The 25,590-nt window shown below is 43.7% G+C and overlaps 1 protein-coding gene across 1 annotated transcript in view; it reads right to left on the bottom strand.

Annotated features, from left to right (window-relative positions):
- LOC115083325 (glutamate receptor ionotropic, NMDA 2B-like) overlaps nt 1-25,590 on the bottom strand; it is a 127,199-nt gene that overhangs the window by 76,873 nt on the left and 24,736 nt on the right. Inside the window, exons 4-6 of the mRNA XM_029587126.1 lie at nt 18,104-18,257; nt 3,942-4,067; nt 339-568 (exon numbers count right to left, since the gene is read on the bottom strand). Coding sequence (XP_029442986.1) covers nt 339-568; nt 3,942-4,067; nt 18,104-18,257 — 510 coding nt within the window. The remainder of the gene's footprint in view (nt 1-338; nt 569-3,941; nt 4,068-18,103; nt 18,258-25,590) is intronic.

The raw sequence follows: 25,590 nt of genomic DNA, 5'->3' as shown, positions 1-25,590 counted from the left end.
TGGGTGGAGCAGGGGGCTGGTCTTAGTGCCACCCATGTTAACCTTGAGTCACCCCCTCCCTCCAGAAAAAAAAAAAATAAATTCAGATCTGGCTATATTCATGATTTAACAACTATCCCTAACACACTGTGAGAGCTGTAGACCTGCTTTTCCTCTCAGAAAATCTACAATTCTTTAAATAAACAAGAAGAAATAAATTGCTTGCTGTTTATGGTGCCATCTGCTCATGCTGTATTAAATCTAAACTCTAGCAGTGCAGCAATATACTACAAAAGAGGCAACAAAAAAAGTACCTCTGTAAATAAAAATGGCAGAAAATCATAACAAGTCAATGATACCTTTTTGTCACTCAGTCCAGACACCTGATCCACATACTCCTCCTGGATCATGAAAGCAGCCAGGTTGGCAGTGTAACTGGCCAGAAAGATGACAGCAAAGAAGGCCCACACCGATACCATGATCTTGCTTGTGGTCCCCTTAGGATTCTGTACTGGTACAGAGTTATTGAAGACCAGACCCCACAGCAACCAGATGGCTTTGCCGATGGTGAAAGAGGGACCGCCTGGCTCTGCAGTGACCAAGAAAGAAACCACAGACAACAATGAAAGCAGTGGGCCAGCTGTCCTGCCATAATCTTGTCCCCTGCAGCCCTCCCCAACACAAACGTGTGCATTGAACACAGATATACAGATATAGAGTCACACAGGATATCATAATTAAGCTCTGGAATTCATTGCCGGAGGATGTGGTGAAAGCTATTAGTGTAGCTGTGTTTAAAAATGTTCCTGGAGGAAACATCTATTAACCATTATTAAGGTTGAGTTGCAGAAATCCACTGCTTATTCTTTGAATAAGCAGCTTGGAATCTATTTACCCCTTGTGATTCTGCCAGGTACTTGTGACCTGGATTGGCCACTGTTGAAAACAATACTGGGCTTGATGGACCCTTGGGCTGACCCAGTATGGCAAGTCTTATGGTCTTATGATTAACCATTAGATTGTAAATTGTCATTTTAAACCATTTAGGGCCTGATTCACCAAGGCTTATCTCCCATTGTCTCTGGGAAATAAATTTAGTAAACCAGGCCCTTAGTGAGGGTTACAGTGTAAAGGGTCCCTCCCAATTCAACACTGAGATATTTGGGTGCATTTCAATTGCTTCTGGGGACTTTGCATGTCTAGAATGAGTCACTATCTTTTTTTGGCAGTACATGACTGGCACTATAAGCCACCAAAACTGTCCTAATGTTTCTGTAAGGGTTCCTCTGTTAACTTCATTATGCAGGATTGACTCTCAAGCTATACACTGTTGATGGTGCCTGCCTCATGCAACACTCTCTGTTCTGGAAGGCTCCATTATTATAGAAACATAGAAACATAGAAATGACGGCAGAAGAAGACCAAATGGCCCATCCAGTCTGTCCAGCAAGTTTTGCACTTTTTTTTCTCTCATACTTATCTGTTACTCATGGCTCTTAGTAACCTTTTGGTTCTATTTCCCTTCCACCCCCACCATTAATGTAGAGAGCAGTGATGGAGCTGCAGCTAAGTGAAATATCTAGCTTAATTAGTTAGGGGTAGTAACCGCCGCAATAAGCAAGCTACACCCATGCTTATTTGTTTACCCAGATTATGTAATTCAGTCCTTGTTGGTTGTTATCTGAATATAGATCCACTTTTCTTCATTCCCCCTGCCATTGAAGCAGAGAGTTATGCTGGGTCCAGCATAGCTCTCTGCTTCAATGGCAGGGGAGAAGTCTGGTACTCCACGCATATCCAGCATAACTCTCTGCTTCAACGGCAGGGGGGGGGAGGATGAAGAAAAGTTGATCTATATTCAGACAACGACCAACAAGGACTGAATTACATAGTCTGGTAAAGAAATAAGCATGGGTGTAGCTTGCTTATTGCGGCTGTTACTACCCCTAACTAATTAAGCTAGATATTTCACTTAGATGCAGCTCCATCACAGCTCTCTATATTAATGGTGAGGGTGGAAGGGAAATAGAACCAAAAGTTTACTAAGAGCAATGAGTAACAGATAAGTATGAGAGAAAAAAAACAGAAGTGCAAAACTTGCTGGGCAGACCGGATGGGCCATTTGGTCTTCTTCTGCCATCATTTCTATGTTTCTATAATAATGGAGCCTTCCAGAACAGAGAGTGTTGCATGAGGCAGGCACCATCAACAGTGTATAGCTTGAGAGTCAATCCTGCATAATGAAGTTAACAGAGGAACCCTTACAGAAACATTAGGACAATTTTGGTGGCTTATAGTGCCAGTCATGTACTGCCAAAAAAAGATAGTGACTCATTCCAGATATGCAAAGTCCCCAGAATATTTTGCTGGAATTTCATCACTCTTTCCTCAAGAAGTCTTCATGTTCAGCTGCCAAGATATATACAGTTAAATCTTCAGTAAAATTACAGAAAATTCTTCAGTCATAAATTTAGAAACCCTTAGAGGGTATGCCACCTACAGGGAGCAAGTTACACAATATTGTATTGTGGAAAATAATGCAAACCTGGTTTGTGTGTTATTTTTTTCTCTGCAATTCAATACCAGAATGGCACAACAGTAGTAACTTCACAACTGCTTTTTTCCTTTTCCCACTGGAGCCATCTGTTGACAGGAAGCAAGCACTGCCCTTTCAATTTCAGTCTTCCTGCTGGAGATGGCTCTGGAGACCATGCTGTAGGGGTGGGGGAATCTCTGCCTATCTCTTTGTATTATGTCAGATGTGCTGCTTGTTTGTACCACAGAGGAACACGGAGAGGACAGCCAGACTCATTCATGTATGACTCCTTGCAACAGATCAGTAACAATCCTGGAAGCGGGGGAGTGAGGACAGAGGAAGATGGAGGAAGAAGGGTAAAAAACAAAGCAAAAGGGAAGGAAAAGACAAAAGGAAGGAATGGAACGAGTAGGCGGGATGACAAGGGGAAAAGAAAATATAGCAGGAAAGAGGAACATGACGCAAAAATAAAGACGGGAGTTTAGAGAAGCAAAGGAACAAATGAAAAGATAACAAAACGGACAAATGATGAGACAGAACTGAAAGAGGAGGGTAAAACAGATGCACAAGTTTAACCTACTGCCACACAAAAATCCACTTTTGTAGCAATTACTGCTACACAAAATATTTGCAGTAAAACATTCCTTGGTCACTCTTCAACAGTTAGAATTAACCTGAAATGTTTTATGGACCTTATTCTGTCTTTCACTGGGCTCCATTACTGAAGCTCATCTTTTCCCATCTTAGTCTGTCACACCCAAAATAATTTCAGGTCCAGAGCAGAAGGACACAGACTCAGGTTCTTACTTCATGATGTATTTAGATTATTTTATACATGATTGTCTTCACAGGGGACCTTTGTTGCCTATGTTCAGGTTGTCCATTTGCACAGGCTGCCTCATATCTCTCATTTTGTCAGGGATATCTAAAGACTGGTTGAGTGAAATCAGCACTCTGAAGACTTCAAGATTATTTGCTTCCTTCTGCTAACATCAATGGTCCAACAAACACCAGTTTGTTTAAATACATATTCAATGAATGGCTTCATTTTCCCTCTGATTGCAAAGATGCTTTCAATAAAAGTTATTATAAACTAAAAGGTACTTGGTCACTGAAAACATGTACAAGAGTTTTCAGATTGTTAGTGGCATGTACCCAGTTTTGATTGGCTGTTATCATATGATGGGGCTAGGAAAAAGAGACAAAGTGCACTGTACCCTTTTATGACATCACCAAAGCTTTGACAGACTACTAACATTCTATGGGAGAACTGGAGCTCTGGCCCTGTTATGTCATCTGCAGGCCAGGCAATGGTTGTTGAGGCTTGCAGCAGGTTTCCATTCTGGGCTATTTTTGGCATGCTCTTATGAGGATGGGTTGCCGACTATGGCATATTGACACTGAACAGAAAGAAGGGCCGTCTTACCTCTGCCATCAGCAAGGCATCGGTTGTAACCCACAGGGCTGAAGTACTCAAAAACGAAGACAGCCACAGCCGAGACGATCAGTAGCATCACAAACATCATCACCCAGACGTCAGCGCTGAATGGCTCTGCAGATGGTGGGAGAGCAGAGTGGGGACAGATGAGCTACACTTGTAGCAAAAGAACATTTGAGGGTTACTGCCCAGTTGTCACACATACCAGCTAAAGAAAAAGGAGACACAGCTCACCAATTATACTTTTTTCTTCTACAGACAGTGATCAGACTTACTCGGCTCCCTCCTTCAGGGAAGAATCTAGAAATATCTGCTGAGCTAAGGCTCACCACAGCTGTGACCTCATGTAACACAAACCATCTTCCTGACACCAAAACTGCAGAATCATGGCAACAAAGGATATGTTTCTAAGAAAGCTTTTATCTCTAGGATAAAGAAAGCTCTCTCTCAATAGATTAAACAGAGTATGCTCACAGAGTTTTTGACTACTGCACTATAGTCCAACCAGAGGTATACAAAATTCAGAGAGAAACTGCATCAAGGATGTGACCGACTAATGCAATAGGAAGGGAAGTGAGCAACTAGACTAAGAAATATAGAAGTTTCCCCTGATAGCTCAGATACTGGAAATAAACAGATAGAAGAATGGAATGTTTTTTTTCATTTAGAAATATAATACATCAGAGGATTCCAAAGCCCTCTCTTCCTGCCTCCTCACTAATTCTCCCTCCTGGGCTTCTCCTCCTTGCATATTTTACTCCCATAACCTCTCCTCTGTACTTTGCTCTGCTTTATCTCTTTCCCGGACCTCTTTTCTCCCTTTTCATTCATCTCTCCCACCTTTCCTCCCTATGTCCCTATACTCTGCAACTCTATAAGCCCCATGCCTATCCTCCATCAGTTGTACAGTACATGTTAAGTAGACCTCACTACTGTGGCAGGAGAATATAAAGGGACTCCACACTTTGACTCAACCCTATAATTCCTCCAGAGCAGGGCAGCAAGGGCAGGGAAAGCCCTCATTCTTCATATTGCACGGGTCATCACAACTGTTCAGGCGCTGATATAGCATTACACGCATCAATGATTACAATTTCTGCTGGTGTTCATAGGGGCACTGTCTTGGTAGGAACATTAGTTTTTTTAAAGATACTTTCTATATCACTATCTATTGCAGCAATGTGCCATAGATATCAGTATTGTATTTATTTATTTATTTAACAGTTTTATATACCGAAGTTCCAGTAACAAAGTTACTAATCAATTCGGTTTACATTGTAACAATAAAAATTGACAGGGAAGATTTAACTTGGAGATAAATAAAATAACTTAGTGAGAGCAATAAATAACTTCAATGGAGCAAGGAGAGTACAATTTAAATACAATATAATATAGGAGGATAAATTCGGAATTGAATGAGTTGGGCCTGAGGTCGATTGTTGAAAAGTTAAGAAAAGTTATTGGGATAAGGAGAATGCTTGATTAAACAGCCAAGTCTTGAGTCGCTTTTTAAAGGTGGGTGTTGATTGTTCCAATCTCAGGTCAGGAGGGAGAGAGTTCCAGAGTTTAGGTCCAGCAGTGGAAAGAGCTCTTTTACTGAGTGAAGTTTTGAGCGGATGGGCCTTTAGCGTGCCTCTCTGGGCTAGCCTCGTTGGACGGGAAGAGGTGTGAAATTGTAAAGGGATGGTGAGATCAATTGGAGAAGCGTTTTTGATGATGTAGTAATAGCATGTAATTTCTGGAGATGACATGACATGAGTCTCTATAATCTACATCTGTAGGTGAAGTCGCACCATAGTTACGTCAATATGCATACCAATGGCAGGGCATTTTTTAGGCTAATTTTCAAACGGCTCGCATAACCTAAAGTCTGTGGGTACTTTTTACCTGCAGACTTTGAGCTTAAATTTTCAAAGCAGATTCATGCATTTCGATGTTCTTTGAAAATGTGTGGATGTGCTCTGAACCCACATCCACACCCACGCACAAAGTTAAGCCTGCTCAGAAGCAGGTGAAACATTGTGCATGTATATTTCAAAAATCAAAAGTATATGCACACAAATTCCCACCCCAAGTGCAACCCCTGGAACATCTCATTGAGGTATGCATGAAATTGCTTTTGCGCAATCTTTTACATAGTTTTTAAGAGGCTATTTATGCATATAAAAATGGGTTTTCTTCGCATACATGAGTTTGAAAATGCCCCTATAGAGTGATCTCTGTGCGGGTACAGTACAAGCACTCTAAGACCCTATCTTTGTATACTGACTTTTTGTATTGCAAAACCAGATACTTTTTTAGGATAAGCCCAAAACTTAACAATTCAAAGACCAAAGACTAGCTGCTGAGATGCTCGCTATGAAATTTGTTTTTCAAAATTTCACACTGTCATAAGCTAAATAAGGGCAAAACATATGAAAGATATTTAAAGTTGAAGATTTTATGGAAGAGTTTTTGCTCTATCTTTAAAAAACAAACAAACACATAATGGACATTTTTCCTGAAAACTGAAACATGGACAGGGCTTCGTATTGATCATAACTGTAGAACTTTTATGTGGCAGATGATGTTGCGGTCCCGGTCGCAAGCTCTGCGACTGGGTCCTTACCTTCGGGCCGGGAGCAGTGGCGGCTGAGTTCACGGGGGGTCCGAGGCCGCGCGGGTCTCGCGGCGGCTCCCCGACCGGGAGCGCGGCATTTCGGGCCTGCTCTGGCATTGTCACGGTGGCGTCTCCACGAGGGAGATGCCGCCGAGCCCCAGGACATTGTTCCGCCCCTCCTGGGCACGCACGCGTGCGGGGAGGCCCATTTTAAAGGGCTTTTCCCACCGGACCGGGGACCGCCCCTAAAGTGACGTCAGACGCCGGCTTGTATGTAAGCCGGTGCCTGCCTTCAGCAAATCACCTTGCAACAGGTTCCCACTTGCTGCAGTGCTTTGCCTCGGATCTTGCTTTGGATCTCCTGTTCCTGTTCCGGATCTTCGGCTCCTGCTCTGGATCTTCGGCTTCTGCTTTGAATCTTCAGCTCCTGCTTCGAACCTGCGGTTCTTGTTCTCGCTTTGGATCTTTGGATCCCGCTCCGGACTCTGGGTTCCGGATCTTGCCTGTTTTCCTGGTTCCAGACTTCAGCCTTGTTCCTGACTTCCGTGTCTGCCTCGGACCAGTTCTTCACTTCTCTTCTTCAGTTCTCCTAAGTCCCAGCGGCCGGGACCTCATGAGCTCCTCTCGGGGGGTCCGCAGGCTTCCAGGGCGAAGACTTCAGCCACAAGTCGTCTGCCACCGCCTCCCGGCCTTCTGCATCTCCGCGGAGTATTCCTCACTTCCAGCTTCCTACTCCGCCAGGCCGGCCCAAGGGTCCACTGCTTCCTCTGCAACAGTAACAGTAACAGATGATGACAATGGGTGGAAGTCTTCACTGTGGAAATTTATGGTGAAGCTCCACTTTTGATGCCTTTATTTCAACACCAATGTGCAATTAATGCATTAGATCAGTGATATATTTACATACCAACTTTTTGTTTTGTTGTGGTTCTCTCCCACTACCATAATGCTGACTGATGACATCTGAAGGTTATATATAAATGAGCTAATGGCTCAGAAGAGAAAAATATAAATGGAAAGATAGCCATCATTTGAAAGTAAACTTGAATTTATGTTGTGCACAACATAACAAACCTCATTGACAATCAGAATCCATTGGCTTGATTCAATCAATGCACACAATTCCACCGATGAAATATATTCAGAGAGCCATTAGCCAAGCCATTACGTCACACGTGACAGCTTATTTTCATACAAAGATCCTTTGTGCCAATTATTAACGTTAAAAGAGACTGTGGAGATTAAAATCTACTGAGTCATTTATAAGTTTTGGCATATTGGTAAGCTCCCAAGATCATGGTAAATTACTTCTTGTCTGACAATTTCCTTTCCTTGAATAAGGTCAGACCATGAAGACAGAGATCAACAAGCTCACAGATGTTATTCTTTATCTATCTCTGTGCTGACACAGCCTGCTGGTATTTCTGTAACAAACTGTGGACAACTTTAACACAATCAACAACCCATAGTAATGGTTCTATATTTTACGTTTTGAACCAGTAGGCTTCCAGAAGAATGAGGAAGCAGAAACGAAAAAAAACACTCACCTATAGTAAAGTATAGATATTCTTTATGCTTCCCAATGCCACTTATTTGCCTGGAAGAACATTATCCGCCTTGCATAGAGTGAAGAAAACTAGCAGCATAGGGAAGATCTTGGTCTGGTCTGACTGTATTCAAGGAAAGGAAACTATCAGGTAAGAAGTAATTTCACCTTTCTCTTCATTCAGTCAGACCAGGCCAGAAGAACATGATGTACCAAGCTACTCCTTTACATGGAGGGACGTTACCTAAGCCCCTTGCAAAATCACCAATGTAAAACAGGCTTCCTTTCTAAGCCGAACATCCAGATGGTAATGCTTAGAAAACATATTTAATGAAAACCAAGTTGCTGCTCTACAGATCTACAAAGAAAATGCCAACCACAACTCTGCCCATGAAGTAGCCTGCACTCACGTGAAATGAGCCTGAACCTGCTTTGGCAATGGAATATTGGATTGCACACAAGTCCCAGTAATAACCTCTGCATTCCATCATACCACCATAGCCCTAGAGGCTCCCTCATCTTTCCACACTCCACTAAACAGATCAAAAAGATAATTAGATCACCTGATAGTGCTAGTGACCTTAAAATACCTTATAAAATGGCTCTTCACATCCAAGGGTCAAAACAATGCATATTCTTCAGAATCATTTTGCCTGCTAAATGAAAGCAAGGAAAATTGACTCTCTACAAAAATGTGCTTGCAACTCTGATATTCTCCGAGCTGAACAAATAGTGACTAGAAAGACAGTCTGCAATTAAGCAGCTTTAAGGAAAACCCCTTAAGAGCAGCAAACTGTGATCCTGCCATGAAGGTGAAAACTAAGTCCAGATCCCAAAGTGGAAATGAAATCCAGAGTGGGGATTAATATACTTAACCCCTCATAAAAATCGAGAGACATCTGGATGAATAGACGTTGTGCCTTGAATATGCCCCCTATAGCAAGACAGAGTTGCTCCCCTGTACCTTTAGTGAATTAAGAGCCAAGCCCTTATAAAGGCCTATCTGTAAAAAAATACAGAAGCTAGGGACCTGCAACATTCTAGGAGCACAGTGACGCCTAGACCACCACTCCTCAAAACTCTCCAAACATGCACATCAGCCAAGAGGGGTGGAGAATTTTTCTAGCCTACAGAGCTACCATGGTCTAAGACTAAGCTTTCTTCACTAATCCTGCCCTTTCAAGGACCAGACTGTAAGACAAAATTGATCCGGATCCTTGTGAAACATCGGACTTTGGCATGGTGACTCCTGGTGAAGTGAAAACTACAGAGGACAGATGCACAGCAGACGCTTCAGTTCTGCAGACCATGGCCAATGAAGCCAGTCTGGAGCAGCTAGTAGCCCTAGTTCTGGAAGACCTGCAATTTTCTGAAGAATTCTGCCTATCATGAGCCAAGAAGAAAACACATATAGGATTTCCTCTGTTGGACAATCCTGAACCAGACCATTGAACCCGGAAAAACGAGCATATCTCTGTTGGCTGAAAGAAATGCATGCCTTCGCATTCTGGCCATTCATCATCAAGTCCTCTTCCAATCGTCTTCATCTGGTGATAATCAAATCAAAGAACATCAAAGAGACCATTCATCTGGGTCTATGATATTGCGCTAAGGAAGTCCACCTGTACATATAATCCATGCTTGCTTTGTGAGACGCCAACAAGGCCTGCCAATTCATTATAGGCCAAGAAAGAAGCAAGTCTATCTTTAATGATACCTGAGAACTTCAGGTCCCCCTTTGATGAGGTATGTATGCTACTGCCATGGCATTGTCAGACATTACTCTGATTGACTGCTCCACTACCTCAGGCGCAAACCTGAATAGAGCCAGCCAAATTTCTCTGGCCTCCAAATGGTTGATGAACCAGCTTGCTTCCTTGGGAGTTCACTGCTCCTAAGTAAACAACTCCTGAGAGTGTGCCTCCAAGCCTAATAGATTGGCATACGTCACTATAATCCAGATTGGGCTCACTAAATCCACTTCCCATTTTAAATGCTGGCAGTTTAGCCCCCAGTTCAAGTTCTGTCTTGTCGGCAATGGCAGTCTCATGGAATTGTTGGGAATCCACTGGGAAAGCAAGGCCCTTTGAAGAGGGCACAGGTGCTACCTCGCCCACAACATGAGATTAAAGGCTACCACCATGGAGCCAAGAGTTTGGAGGTAGAGCCATACTGCTGAGGTCCTGGCCATTCCCAATGCTCAGATCTGACCATCAAACCTCTGAACTCATTGTTCCATTAGACGTACATGACCCACGTCGTATCAAACTGAGATCCCAGATACTCCAGTATCTGATACAGCTGAAGATTGCACTTGGGAAATTTAACAATCCACCCCAAGTCCTGTAGCAGTCAGATCACATGCTGAAAAGCCAAAAGAATTTTGCTATTATCAACCAATCGTCTAGAAAAGGGATTCTAAAACACCCTCCTTGCACAGTAACAATGGCACCACCACCATCACCTTTGAAAAAGTTATCAGGGCTATTGCTAACCAAAGGGAGGGCTGTTGCTAACTCAAAGGACAGAGCTAGAAATTGAACACAGCAAGAAGCATGTTGGCGGCCTCCAGGCTGCATGGGAATGACGTCGGCAGCCTCCGGACCACATGAGGCATGGTGGAGAGGTGATAGGCTGCTCGCGGTGCTAGCTGCGAGCAGAATTGTAACAGTACCCCCTCCTCAAAGACCTCCTCCCCAAGTCTGCTTCTCTGACTTGGAGGGTTCGACAAAGTAGATATGGAATACACAAGGTCACACCTTAAAAATGCAGAAATCTTGACACTGGATGTGGAAACCTGGGCGCAGGCGCCTCCTGCAGGTCGAATGAAACCCAAGAAAAAGAGCCAACATTGCAGTGGGAAGAACGAAGATGGCAGGTGCCTCCTGTGGATAGTAAGAAAGACAAAAAAAAAATTCCTGAAAACAAAAACTCTTGGAAATCCAAAAGTGTGGGCCCATCATAGGAACACATTCGCAGGCACATGGCCTTTGCAATCTGTAGGGGAGCGCTGGGAAGCAGTCCCATTTCCGAGGAGGTTAGTGTACCATTGGACCATGACGCGACTGCAGAGGCGCTCCGGGGAAGCGCCGAGGCAGGCGAGATGTGTCCAAGCACGGGCGGACAAGCTGAAGATCAGGAGCCCTGGCCTCTGCTGAACCTGAACGCATCAGAGAGACCCAACAACGCAATGTTGGTCTCTGGGGTAGCCCTCTGGCCACTCGATAGCCATTTCGGACCTGCTGTACGGGAACGGCAGATGCGACAGGACGGACAGAGGCTGGGGGCAGGAACAAACAGACTCAGACGAAAACTCAGGATACTTAAAGGACTCAGATATAGACTCAGGTTGCCTGGAGATTCAGGAAAGGTTCAGGATTATGGAGAGTGCTGAGTAAGTGCTGCCACACCGCGTGCCCTACACAGCCTCTCAGGGCAGGTTGCGGACCCCGCAAAGGTGAAGCAGACTCCAGATGAAGTAGTGGAACTTCAAATCAGGACATGACAAAAATTCAGGAGAAACCTGCACTGGGACACGCCTTCCACAGCCAGTCAAGGCAAGGCACGGACCACGCTGAAATGGAACAGGTTCAGGCAGAGTCTTAGACATGGATGGAAGCAGACACAAGGAACTCCGAAGACCAGGACAGGATTCAGGATTCAAGACTCAGGATACAAGACTCAGAGGAAGGAACTCGGAGCAGGGAACTTGGAGCATAGAACTTGGAGCTTGGAACCTGGAGCTTGCAACATTAAAAACAAGGGCCTTCAGGAGAATTGCACTGCTGACGAGAAGGACATCTGGATACAAGATCATCTGGACGCAAGGACATAAGGAGAACATGACGTCTAGAACATCAGGAGAACTGGAGAACAGAACATCTGGAATGTCAGGACATCTGGCCTTTGGACCTCTAAGGGACTCAGTGAAGAATAACAAGGAGACACCGGCAGACAGGACAACTGGACATCGAACCATCTGGCGAACAGGACATCTGGAACCGACAAGATGGAGACACAGGATCCGACGAGAGACCGAGACATGGAACCAAAGACGAAGACAAGGAATTCCCACGAAGACCAGAGTGCCTAGGAGAAGCTGAGATGATGAGAAGTCCAGGAGCGGACTGACTCCTTGCACAGGCAAAGAAGAACTAATGATGGACCCTCTATAGGCTGAAAAGGAAAACCCAGGATGACATCATCAGGAGGGGCCGTGGGACTACTCCCACCATGGACCCTTTAGGAATCGGAGAGAGGTGCAGCCTCGTGCCTAGGGCAGGACGCTGGAGAGAGGCGTCCATGCCGCGGATCAGAGCAGGAGCGGCACTAGGCTGAAAAACCAGGCCCAGCGTGAGCTGGAGGCAGTTCTGTGCCACGGAGGAGGAGCAGACATTGGCGGCCACTGGGCCACAGGAGGAACAACGTCGGCGGCCTCAGGCTGCGGGGAGCACGGCGACAGCTCCCTGCCGCCGCACAGCAAGAAGCACATCGGCTGCCTCCAGGTCATGTGGGGATGGCGTCGGCGGCCTCTGGACCGCATGAGGCATGGTGGAGAGGTGAGAGGCTGCTCGCGGTGCTAGCCGTGAACAGAATTGTAAGAGTGATTCACTGGGGTCTGTGCCAAGGCTTTCCTGTTTGGGGATTGTGCCCTGTCAGCGAGACCACAGGATGACTTGTGGAAGCTGAGAGCACAGAAAGCACCCCTCCGCCTGAAACCTGTGACATACACCCTGCTGGAGAGACCACAGAATGGCTTCACTGGAGGAATCCTCAGGCAGAATTCTGTCCCATAAAACCAAGCCTGCTGCTAAAACCCAGCACTGTGAACAAAACAGAGGCCCAGGACAAGCAGAAGGGACCTGCAGAGGGCACAGGAGAAGGAGGAACATATCCAGAGAAGAGTTCACCAGACTTCCTCTCAGATCCCAAACCTGACTTTGGCCTCCTAGCCATCTGAATGCGAGTGTTAGGGGTAGCAGGGAACCTGCAGCACCGGACATTCAAGTTCAGGGGTTACTGCAATGGAGCCACAGGGACTCTCAGTCAAAGAAATGCATGCCCCTACGCTCTCCTGTGTAACTCCATTTGCACCAGAGCAGAAGAAAATAATATGGAGCGGATTTAAGGATCAAAATGAGATCTCCCAAGAAGATATGCTAAGGGCCTCTGGGAACCAAACACCAAAGCATGGAGGAGAAATCCACTTGACGGTATCTAACAGTGACTCCTTTACTGCTACAACAGTAAAAAGGAAAAACAACCATATTGGGAGTGAGAAATAAAGGTTCTTCTCACTAACCCCTGGTTTCAAGATGGCCACCATATCACTAGTAGCTTGCTCCTCATCAGTGAGAGATTTCACAGCAGATGGGCCCACCGACCCATGCTCCTCAAAATCCCTGCCTCATAGGCTGGAGTCACCCCTGGTTGCCTGACAAAAACACAGCAAGATTTTGTGCAAGATTCACCTGCTGCGTTGCTACTGTGCCATTGCTGCCTTGCGTGAGCTCTTTTCCCACACTCAGCTTAAGAAGACATCCTCCCCCTGCAACTGTCCTATGGTGGGGAAAAACCTTTTAAGTATTTCCCTCTGCAAACCTTCCCAGTGGTCTGCCTCGCGTAACGGCAGCCATTTTGCTCCAGGCCCCGGCAATCCTCTTCTTGTCTTTTTTTTTTTTTTTTACTTTACTCACCATGAAGTGGTCAACAACAATCTACTCTGCCTTTTTTTTTTTTTTTTAACAGAGAGGAGTCAGCCAAGGGGATCCGATCCAGGGAGTGAGCAGGGCAGGGGGAAGGGAGACAGAGGGCAACAAGAGGTGAGGGATTGGGGAGCAACTACCAGCCATGCTGGAACCCCCCTAGTCCTGTCACCACTCAGTTGCAGGAAGAAGAATATATTTCACTTCAGGAGCTGCTTGCAAGCTCCACACTTGCAAGCTCCATGCTCAACCAAGAGACAGAGCGCATGACTTTCAATTCAGGAGCAGCCCCTTTCCCTCTATCCAGTCTCAGTCCACAGCATGGAATTGCTTGACTACCATCTTCTGGAGACAGAGAATATTGGCAGGCTGGTGTCAGCATGAAGATGTACAAAGGGGTAACGTCAGCCGGCCTGTTGATCTCTGTCTCCGTCTGCTGGTTGGCATGCATAATTCTATCGTCTGCTCTGGTCTGACAGGACGAAGAGAAATATTCTGTTAATGAAGCTCAAGAGAGCACTCTTACCCTTACAGAAATTACCTTCCTTATCTTTTGTGGATTTCATTAAAACAAGGAAAAGGACAATTTTCAAAGCCATTTACGCAGGCAAAAAGTGATTTCTGCTCACAAACTGGCCGTTTGAAAACTGTCCTTCATAAGCCCGGCCAATGTCCACTCATTTTTCTGCTGTGCATGCATTAGTAGCTGCAATCTGAAGAGGCATTTCGAGGTGTGGGGGGGGGGGGGCACATTTTGGGTGGGATCCGAAAATAACGCATGTACATTTTATTTTCAAGTCTATGTGATTTATTTCTGATAGAAAATCTACTCTCACGGCATGATACTCTGTGTTTGAAGATTCTTCCTGGTTTCCTTCGCAGCATTGTTTCTTCGTTGATTTTCTTTGCTCACTATGCCTTTGAAAAGGAAGGGGTAGATTAGGACTTACCCCACTGAGACCTCTCCCCTTACAGGGCAGCATCTAATTTACTCTTTTGTGGTTCCCTGCTTCAGAGGGGGTGGTCCGTGTGGCTGACTCCGACTGAGGAGCGCTGGAGCTTTATGCAGAAGGCTTGACTCAGCCCCCTCGATGAGTGACTTCCTCCGGTCCCACCAGTTTCTCTTCCGAAGCACCAGTGACCCCCATCTGATGATGTTGGAGCTTGTGCTGGCAGTGGGGACTCTTTGGAAGAAAGGGAGCTCAGTGTAGACTCTCCATTTATCTGGGGAGAGGATTATGCACAATACCGCTGTTTCTTGTCCCGGCTTTTCTCGAGCTTCTCCAGCTACTGTTTCCAGTGGTGTTTGTTTTGGGCCTGTTTGTTTGTTTTGGTCGCTATTTGGGATTGAATGGCTCAATTTGGATCTGCCTTTTCCCCAATGTTCTTCTAAAGTAGAATCTATTGCCAACAAACTGGAATCACTATTGGCTGATTTTGACTCTCGGTGCCAGGTTGTTGCTGGGAAGGTTTCCACCTTGCAAGATGAAGTTAAGATGGTGAAATTGGTTCAAGAATTCACCTGTGCAGGAATGTGGAAGTATTTCCAGAAAAGCTGAATTGATAGAAAATAGACTTTGTCATCTAAACCTCCATCTGTTGAATTTTCCTCGTGTTATTGATGAATTGCCTTGGTTAACTCTTCATAGATATTTTCAGGAGGTCTTACATATTTCCTCTGATATGGTTTCTTCTCTTACTAAAGTCTATTTTCTACCTGGTAGGAATGATGCTCAGATTCCTGTTAATTTAGAGTTAACTGCTTTTTTGGAATCTTCAGAGTATGAGGTGAAAGCGATTAACATTCTTAGTCTCTTTCTTTGTTGAATCAGATTTAAGTACTGTGATGAAGGCATATTTTCAACATATGAACAAACAGTTTATGGGGCAAAGTGTTTGTATTTTCCCAGACTTAGCACGTGTTACACAAGAAAGAAGGAAAGGATTTCTGTCCTTGCGACAGGAAACCTGTGCTCTTGGAGCTTCCTTCTTTCTGCGATATCCCTGTAAATGTGTGGTAAAATTCAGCACAACTCATGTTTTTTGGGCTCCTGAACAACTTAGGGCATTTATTGATTCTAAAAATTTGCTTGCTGGTCCTAAAATTCATCAGTCACATAGTCGGTGTTTGTATGTATTAGCAGGAAATTTTCAACTATCATGCTAGGGTAGTTTCTTTTATGATTTTCTTATTCATTCTCCTCAATTTCTGACCCTTTTTTTTTTTTTTCATCAAGTTTGTGGGCTACTGAAATTGTAACGCTATTTGTCTTATTGGAAGAGATTCTCTTGGTACTTGATTTCTCAATCATGTTTCTTTTCAAAGTTTTTGTGCTTTGTAATAATATATATAATTCAATAAATAAAAAGTTACAAAAAAAATCTACTTGCCCAAAATGCCAGTGTAAATGCCATAGGTGCTTTATATCAGAGGTGGGGGAGAAGACTTGAACAATCCTGAAGGGAAGGGCACATTGGCTGCCCAATCAGCAAAAAAAAAAATGGCTACGCTGTTGAGTCTCGATGCTGTTGAGGCACAGCAAGCTCAGGAGGGAAGGAGCTGTCAGAACTTAGTGACATCATTGTAAGCGTTCCATGGCTTAGCCAGGAGTCTCTTTCAGTGGGCCGGGGAAAGGAGCTGCTTCTGCGGCAGAGGGGGAAGCCGCTTATTCTGCGACAGAACTGGACACGGGAAGAGCCACAACCCAGGAAGAGCTGCCACTCTCAGGCCTCAGCCCGGGGAGAGTTCCTGCTGCTGCTGCCGGGTCCCTACCCAGAAAGAGAGATCACAGCTGTTGCCTGCCCGTGGGAAAAGAAAAGAAGTGATGAGATAAGGGAGAGGAATGGGCAAAGAGGCCAGAGAGAATGAGAAGGTGGAGGAGAGAAAGGTGGTTGGGGGGGGGGGGGGGGAAGGGGGAATAAAGTCAAAAAGTGTATAAAAAAAAAGTTAAATAAGCAAATCAAAACACGAGAAAATAAAATAAGATGAGCAAACAAAGAAAAATACAAAAAGAGAGAGAAAATAGGAAAAATGAGTGAAAACAGTAAAAAAGAAAAATAATAAGAAATAAACTGAGCAGGGTGGGATGAAGTTTTTCTCAGTTCCTAAAAATGTTGGCTGGCATTGAAGTTTTTTGAAAAATGTTCCAGCCTTTACCATTGTGGTGTGTGGCCTGTGAGTCTGGGTGTGGTGTGGAGTGTGTGTCTCTGTGCTTTTGTCTTTGTGTGTAGTCTAGGTCTCTGTATGTGATGTGGTGTGTCTGCCTGCCTGTATATCTCTCTGGGTCTATCTTTAGTGTCTGAATTCTATCTGAGGGTAACATGTCTGTGTTTTTCTGTCTAGCTGGGGTATATCTAATGTCCCTGTGCCCCTGCATGTTGGCTTTCTGTCTTTCTGTGGGATGTTTGTGTCTGGGTGTGTGGGGTCCTTGTCTCTCGGTGTCTCTCTGGATATGGGCTATGTCTGTGCCCGGTGTGGGGTCTCTCTGTCTATGTCTGTCTGGATGCTCTTTCGCTCTGTGTTAGTCTGGGTATGAGGTAACTGTTTGTGTCTGTCTGGGTCTGGAGATTCTGCTTCTCTGTGCCTGTGTGTGTGTGTGCGTGCCTAAGCTTACTCCTTTCAGAAATTTGAAGAGAAACAAAATGGAGCTTTGAGCCACTGGTGCCTGGTGAATGCCCTTCACATATGTATGTATGTGTGTATAGATAGATAGATAGATAGATAGATAGATAGATAGATATAGATATTAATAGGGTGGGGGCAACCAATTGCATGAATGAAAGGGGGGTGTGGCTGAAAAGGTTCGCTCACCCCTGCTTTATACCCACAGCAGGTTTCAAAGTGAAAGTACATGCATGCATTCTCTTTAAAACGTGGTGCAAAGGGCACGGATAAAAAGTAACTGTGGACTTTGTCCCAATGTGGGCTGTCTAAAACTTAGTCCACCCATTCTGCCCATTCATGTCTGCCTCCCACTCCATCTGTAGTTTCCTCCATGCCTTCTCCTACCATTAAGATCTCTTTTTTTTTTGTCTGACAGGAGCATTCAGATTCGTTTCAGGTTTTCTCAGCAGAGAAATGCACACTGAGAATATTCGTATCCACACCAGAAGGTGTCACACAGCTGCATTAACATAGTAATGCTGCTGCTATTTATTTTTGGAGGACGTGACGTCATTTTCTTATAACTGATGGGCATGACGTCACGTCCACCAAAAATACAACTGGAAATAACAGATATTCGCAAGGGAAGGTGAAAAAAAAAAGTCCTACATAACATTCTTGCTTCTGGAACATTACCAAGAAACGCAGATGGTGAGACGGTTCCATTGCTTCGGGATACCATGACGCTGATGCCTGTCTCTATGAATGGTACGGAGAAATCCACCACCTCCGAGCGCTCTTCGTTAATGGTCAGGGATCCCACAGCCATGTAGGCACGCTTAGTTACCACCTGAAACAACAAAGAAGGCACAGACCAGTGGGATAGCCTGTCAGGGGGACACCACTTTCAAGGAGAGAAGTCAGGGGCTAGCACAGTGGCTTTCAGGGAGCAGGAAAGGTGGATTCCTGGGAGTTGCTACACACAGTTCATTTCCTGAGAGTGGCTCGGGGCACTGGGGTGGAGATTCTGATTTCTGATGTCCTGGCAGTCAATATACTGTTTACTTCACTGGTCTGGACTTGCTAATAAAAATAGAGCATTCACCACAAAAGTGCTACAAATGTATTCTTGAAATAATGAGTTGTTTGACCAGTCTAAGGCTTATTTTAGTAATAATGACCGTTAGACTTGTACATTTTCTGTTGTTAATGCTTTACCAGGTTAAAGGGTCTTGGGTTTGTCTCTGGTCCTCAAATTCCTCCCCCTAGGGCATTAACTGCTTAAAAAGTGCTTGACCCCCGGAGGCCAAAATGATGTTTCTACAATCTGTAACAGTCTGAAAATAGGAGGGAAGTATCAGGAATAGGTATGGGTTACGCTCCTCAACACAATGTCATAGATTAATCTTACCCTCTGGTGACAAAAACTGAGCTTGTCAGGTGATCAGCCTTTATATGTTATTACTTTCAGCTTTAATCTGCTCAGTTTGCTGGCCGACATACATTTTTACATATCCAACCGCTGCATATCGAAAATACATTCAAAGCTCAATATCCGTTGATTACAGAAATGCTCTCTTCAGACTGAGAGAACATGGAAGCTTTGTATTCTGTTTCCAATCTGCAGTAGCTGAGTGTGTAAGGACATGGTGTAACCAGAGAACTGAGATCTCAATAGTCACATGAAAGCATCCTGGAGGTCCCATTGTTACTCAGTGACTTATTCCCACAGGGACACCTTATACAAACTAAATTATTCAGATTTGCAGAACACAGGAGGTCGCGACCAGACACAATAAGCCTGCTCTAGTTCTTTCATCCATCTAAGGGACAGAAACAAGGAATGAAAGGTTCCGCCAATCATGCTTGCTCCAGGGCTGTACAATAGAAAAGTCAAACAATTTCCATTTATAGATTAGGGTTTGTTCTACTGCCAGTTCACTTTTTATGTTAAATCATCTTTTGTTCTTATGTGCAGAACAATTCTACATTCTTGTTTCTGCTTTCCAGACCTGGTCTGCTGCAGATCTTTCTGCATGTTTGCTTTGCCACTAAGCGCTACACATACCTTACAGGAGAAGATGCATATGCCCTATCCTGCCATGCAATTTGGAAAAAGGTTTCAGATAGAGATGTGCATTTCTTTGAAACAAATGTGCTTTTTGGAATGAAAAAGTCAATTTTTGGATCATTCCAAATGGTCTGAACCAAATCAGCAGTGCCCCCCAAAAAAGAACAAAAATTTTCATTTGCATTTATTTGTCTTTGGAAGTTTGTGCACACAGTTTTGTAATTATGCACCCAAAAAGCACTTTGTACACTCACATCGGAAGTTGTGAGCACAAATTGCCAGTTTTTTGTGCACAACGTCTGATATGCATGCACAAAATGTTTTATGTGTACACAGCTATGGAACTACATGCATAAACTTCTGAACATGGAAAAGAACAAATAAAGACAAATTTAAAAAAACAAAACAAAAAAACAAAATCAAGCTACAGGAGAACTCCCCCAAAATGAACCAAAATGAAAATCTTTGGTCCGCACGTCCCTAGGCACAGCCAGCTAGAATGCAGCCACTTTTTGTTTTTCAGTTCAGTTCCTGCTATTAAAATGTTGGCAGCATGTTAGTAACTCATTAGGAACACTGTGTACTGTTTCAAAAGTACACATGATACATTAAGCTTGTATGAAGTATAAAACGTTACTATTGAAAGTGTTTTTGTAGTGCAGGAATGTATTAAAATGCTGTCCTTCCAGGTCACAGAAACAGTGAGGTTGATATTCAGCGGGCCAATGAATGGGAAAGTTACCTGGATAACTTTTCCTGGATATTCAGTAAAAAAATATCTGGATAAGTGTTCCCTTGAATATACCCAATTAAAGATACCTGAATAAAGTTGTCCAGGCACCTTTCTGAACAGACTTATCCAGGTAACTTTGTTTGGGTAGCAGTGAATATTATCGGCGCTGCCTTGGCAAAGTGAAACTGCATCCCGAGAATGCCACCAGTGCCATCTCTTTGTAGTTGGGTAAATTTGGTGCGGATAACAAGTTCCTCACACAAATTTTAGCTGTGGACAGGGGACATTTTTAAATTTCAGTTTCAGTCCAGGTAATGCCAAAAGCAACCTGGACAAAGCCTTTGAATATCGACCTTATCACATTGAACTACTCTGAATGGCACAATCTGTGGTCATTGCTAAGACAACATCAGTAAGACAATTGATTAGACCTCTGTCCAGATAAGGTGCTGCAGAGCTGCATCTCCAGGGATTCTTTGTAGGACTGAAGATGTTATCTTTTGGAAGTTTTTTCATTTCTGTTGTTGATCAGTGTATTCTTGTATAATTATTTTTTTGCATGACATACCAATCAGATATTATTTTGAAAGACCAAAACAGTTGGTTTATGGTGACCTGAGTAGCCAATAAAAATGTTTTAAAAAACACACCTTTACTCTTAAATCCTTATTTTAAAATTTCTTTAAATGTCAGCTATTCCCCTGAGCTTCTGAGGAGAGCTATGTTTGCAAAAGACACATGGATTATCTCACTGTAATGGACTTCCACTGCTGCACGTTAGCCAATGTCATTGCCCAGGCCTGCACGAACCAATCAGAATCGGTTCCGTGTGAGGTCATTTGTGACTTTGCTCCAAACATGGCTACTCCCAAGGGCACAGTTTAAAGGATCTCAAAATTAGTGACTTGCCAATAAAATTAACAAAGGGTGAGGATTACTGTATGCTCTGTGTACAGTTGAGATACTGAACGGTACACAGAGGGTGCAGCTCTCTTTGGCCAATTTATTTATACTATTGATTCACATCCTTAGAAAGTAGCTCACTATTTTTATTTCAAAGTGTTTGTTTTGTAGAAACAGTATTTCATTATGATTCTAATATGTTAATTGTTCTCCAGCATTATCATTTGTATCGTGCACACCAGATATACACAGCACTGCACAAATACACAGAGGGGCTAATTTTTTAGCTGTTCTCATTGATTCAATTATGTGCGGACTTTACACTGATTTTTAAAGGGAAAGTACTCGTGTACTCTCCCTTTACAAATTATCCCAGAAAAACTACCTACACACTTTCATACCTGCCAGTCTGTGTGGGTAGTTTTAAAATATGCACAAACTTGTGAAAATACAAAATATGCACATAATTCCAAACCTCTCCCAATCCCACCTCCTGGAATGCCTCTTCTCACTACAGGTAAAACGTATGTGCCTTGATGCCCTACAAGTTGTAGATCAGGCAATTTTCTAAAAGTCCATGTCCATGATTAAAGCACAGTTTTACTAATGGAAATGGCTCTGAATATTACCCTCGTAACTGACAGTCCCTTCTCCTTGGAGTTTACAATCTAGTCAAGACAGACAATAAACACAGACAAAAAAAAAAAAAAACAAGTAATAGGACTGACTGAGAAGAAATAAAACAAGTGGTTATAGATAGGATTAAATTGAGAATATTAATCAAGTATCAAGAAATATGATTTTAGGGGTCTGTAAATATTAGGGATGTGCATTCATTCAGGAGGAGTTAGGCAATTTCAATGAAATTGCCTAATTTGTCCTAGTTAGACGACCCCGAAACCTGAACATATTTTTCCCGAAATTTCAGGAAAAATTAGTTTTCGAGTTAGCGCGAATTTCAAAGGCCCAAACCACGGGAAATATGAAATTTCCCACGGCGGGCCAAAAACGAAGCCCGAACCTTCGCACATCCCTGGTAAATATTTAAAGGAGATCTCTGGTTATGTAAATAAATAGTTACTCGATCCCCAGGGTCCAAATGGGGCAGGAGAGACCCCAGTAACTCTTGCTCTCTTGGTGCTGTACTAAATTGGGACTAAGAGGGTGGGATGGATGGAGGTAAGGTTGCCAACTGGCTCCAGATTTTCAGGACAGGTTGATCCCGTCCTGGTTTTACATCCACTGTATGCAGGGATTTGTAGTCTTGCTTTTCTAAGGACCTGCAGTAGGGAAGTCAGAACTACAAGTCCCTACATGCAATGGGGTAAAACCAAGATTGGAAAAACCTGCCCTAAAACTCTGGAGCCAGTTGGCAACCCTAGATGGAGGGGAAGTCCTTGGGTTGTAAAACATTGTATGTGGATTTAATCAGTAATGGGGAAGGAGGGAGCAGACTGAAAATGAAATGATAGGGGGTCATTCATCAAATTGCATTAGGGCCTTGTCACAGGGGTTAGGGCCCCCGCCATAATGCATTTGATAATGCATTGCAAGATATGTAAGCACATTTTAAACATTTAGTCAAATGGGAGGAGTTTTGGAATAGTTTATGAAAATATGGGGTGCATAACGTTGGGTGCTATAGCACAACACATGCTATCACGGGATTTAATGCCAGAAATAACGACACCTATTTTCCTGACATTATGCCTGAGATAGTTTTGGGGGGGGGGGGGATGAAGGGAGGGAGGGAGAGAGAGAGAGAGAGAGCACACCTCTAAGGAGGCAGACATATTAGTCAACTTTTTATACTACTGTAAGAGGGGCCATTCTGAACTCGGGGTGAGGGTTTAGTGGTGGCCTAGGTTTTGGGGGGCAGTTTTACATGCACAGCCAGAGGTACGAACAGCACAGTAGACATCAGTGAAGATTTGATGTGATTTGGAGTGATGAAATGTACACAAAGATGAGAGCTGTACATTGTACTCTCGACCTGGCTTCATAGCAGAATGTATCAAGCTAGGTTTTTTGTAATCTTTAAGGGTTGCTGTTTTGATCTTGTTTATTGGTGCAAACTTTTACTGCTCTTCTACATTGTGTTAAATGAGAGCACATTCCTACCAATTATTTGCAATCACGCCTCTTTTAAAAGTACTTTTCAACAGGAATATTTATCCCTTAAATTTGTCCTCAGTTGACAAAAAGTATAAAACCGAGACCGGGGACAGTAACTTTAAAACGAGTGCACGGGCACCCACATAAGCCAGTATGTGGGCGCAAGTCCACTCATGCTGGAATTTTAAATCGTCCACGCAAGTTCATGCATACTATTGAAAATAACCCTAGCATGAACATGTGTGCTCATAGTTTTAAGCGGTTAGGTGAGGAAACATTATTACTCTATCTTTCCTTAGGACTTTTCAGCTTTTACATTCCCAAGTGAGCAGATTTTAAAACATGCGCGTGTGAAAGTAATAAACAGTTTGCCCATTTAGTCCACCAGTTTGCCCAGTCTATCTCTAGGTCATCAGCCTACACTACCTCCAGTTTACCCAGACCCTCACTCAGTAAGTTTTTGGATATAACAAGTTTTATTCTAACTTGCACCTGAAAAAGAACAGAAGTAAATATGCACTGGTAACATCCCAACATGCACTACATTTGCTGGATTTAAAATTGGGATTTATACACGTAAATGTTGGCCCGTCCTGCCCTAAATCCACCCCTATTTTTTGTATCTACTATTGCACTTCTGTGTGCATATATATGTGCAATTTTCCCATTTTAAAATAAGAGTTGCTCGTGCTTGGCTCATATACTCGTGCTACTAGTCCTTTTAACGCAAAAAACTCTTTTAAAATTCATCCCAGAGATTGTTTTATTGAGTTTTTAGCTTGCTGGTTACAAATCTCCATTTTTACAGTATAATTAACTGTACAGAGTAAATGAAATACAATGTTTGTGTTACTCTTTGCGGATCACGGGACACCTCTGCGAGCCGCTTCACTCACCAGGTATCTGGCTATTCTTTGTGGTGGAATGCCACCAACATTTGCCGCCATCAGATCCCTGCTGGCATCCACTTTAGGCAAGCAGGCACATATGTACATACATAATATAGATTCCTTGGCAGGAAGCGAGAGAAGTTGCGCTCCAATGACATCACGCACTTCAGGATATTTAAACCTTTCAGGCTCTGCACTCCTTGCCCCTGCAACAGGTCTCCTGCTGTGCCTTGCTCACTGGTGCAGGTTGCCTTTGTTTCTGCATTCCAGTCCTGTTCCTGTACTCCTGTCTTGTTCCTGAGTCTTGTCCAGACCTCGTCCTCCCCGTCTTGCCTAGCCTTTTTCGTTGCCTTCATTCTGTCCTGTCTTGTCTCCCCCTAAGCCAGATTTCCTGTATTTTGACCTTAGCAATGGACTTTGGTTATTCTTATTTGCTGCCTGAACTTGACACTTGCCTTGGATTTGACCTCGCCTTGTCTTCCACCTGCTCCAACCTCTGGCTTGTCATCTCGAATCTGCTGTCTGCTGCCTGCCCTGACCTTTGCCTGGCTTTGGACTCTCATTCTCTGGATCATCCTAGGGATGCACCTAAGTCCTGCCAGCCACCGGAACCCCAAGGGCTTAAGCTACGGGCAAGGCAGCTAATATAGGTGAAGCTCTAGCTGATCCCGCCACAGGACCAGCTAGAGCTGGTATGGGCCTAATGGCCTCGCTCGTCAGACTGGGCCAACCACACCATAGCACCAAGGGTCCAAGGATACTGAGGGTATAACAGTTTGGGAGGATGGGGAGTACACTTTGCTGTCCAGATAAATTATTAATCTTACAAATTTTTAGTGCTTTTGCCGGTTTAAAATGTTGCTGCTGTAAATGCAGAAATAAGAACATAAGAACATAAGAAATTGCCATGCTGGGTCAGACCAAGGGTCCATCAAGCCCAGCATCCTGTTTCCAACAGAGGCCAAAACCAGGCCACAAGAACCTGGCAATTACCCAAAATACTTTGTGAGTAAGCTGGTTGCCTATATTTCTTAGGGGAATTTGCATACTACTATATACTGGCTTGGAAGAAAAGATTTATTTATTTATTTATTTATTTAAAAAGATTTCTATACCGTCTTTACAAACAAAAATTTGACCAAAATGGTTTATCAAAAAGATAAAATATTTGGCTGTATTAATTCCACCCTCAATACCCTCATCCGCCCACCCCACTTCCTGCTTTTCTTATATACTGTAGCTTGTGAATATGGCACAGGCCTGATTTCTTGCAGCTTTATCCTATTAGATAAAGTGATTCCTATCTCCAATTAACTGCCTCCCCCATGAGACTGCTTTAAATGTTAAGCCCTGGTTCTCCCCATACATTCTTATTTGTCTTGTCTGTCTTGACAAGTTTGTAAGCGTAGGGGCTTTCTCCTTCTTATCTGTTTCTGTAACACCTAATAGTGCTATGGGGAAATTTTTCAAA

Source organism: Rhinatrema bivittatum, chromosome 2 (assembly GCF_901001135.1).
Source record: "Rhinatrema bivittatum chromosome 2, aRhiBiv1.1, whole genome shotgun sequence".
Taxonomy (NCBI): domain Eukaryota; kingdom Metazoa; phylum Chordata; class Amphibia; order Gymnophiona; family Rhinatrematidae; genus Rhinatrema; species Rhinatrema bivittatum.
This window is presented reverse-complemented; position numbering and strand designations above follow the sequence as displayed.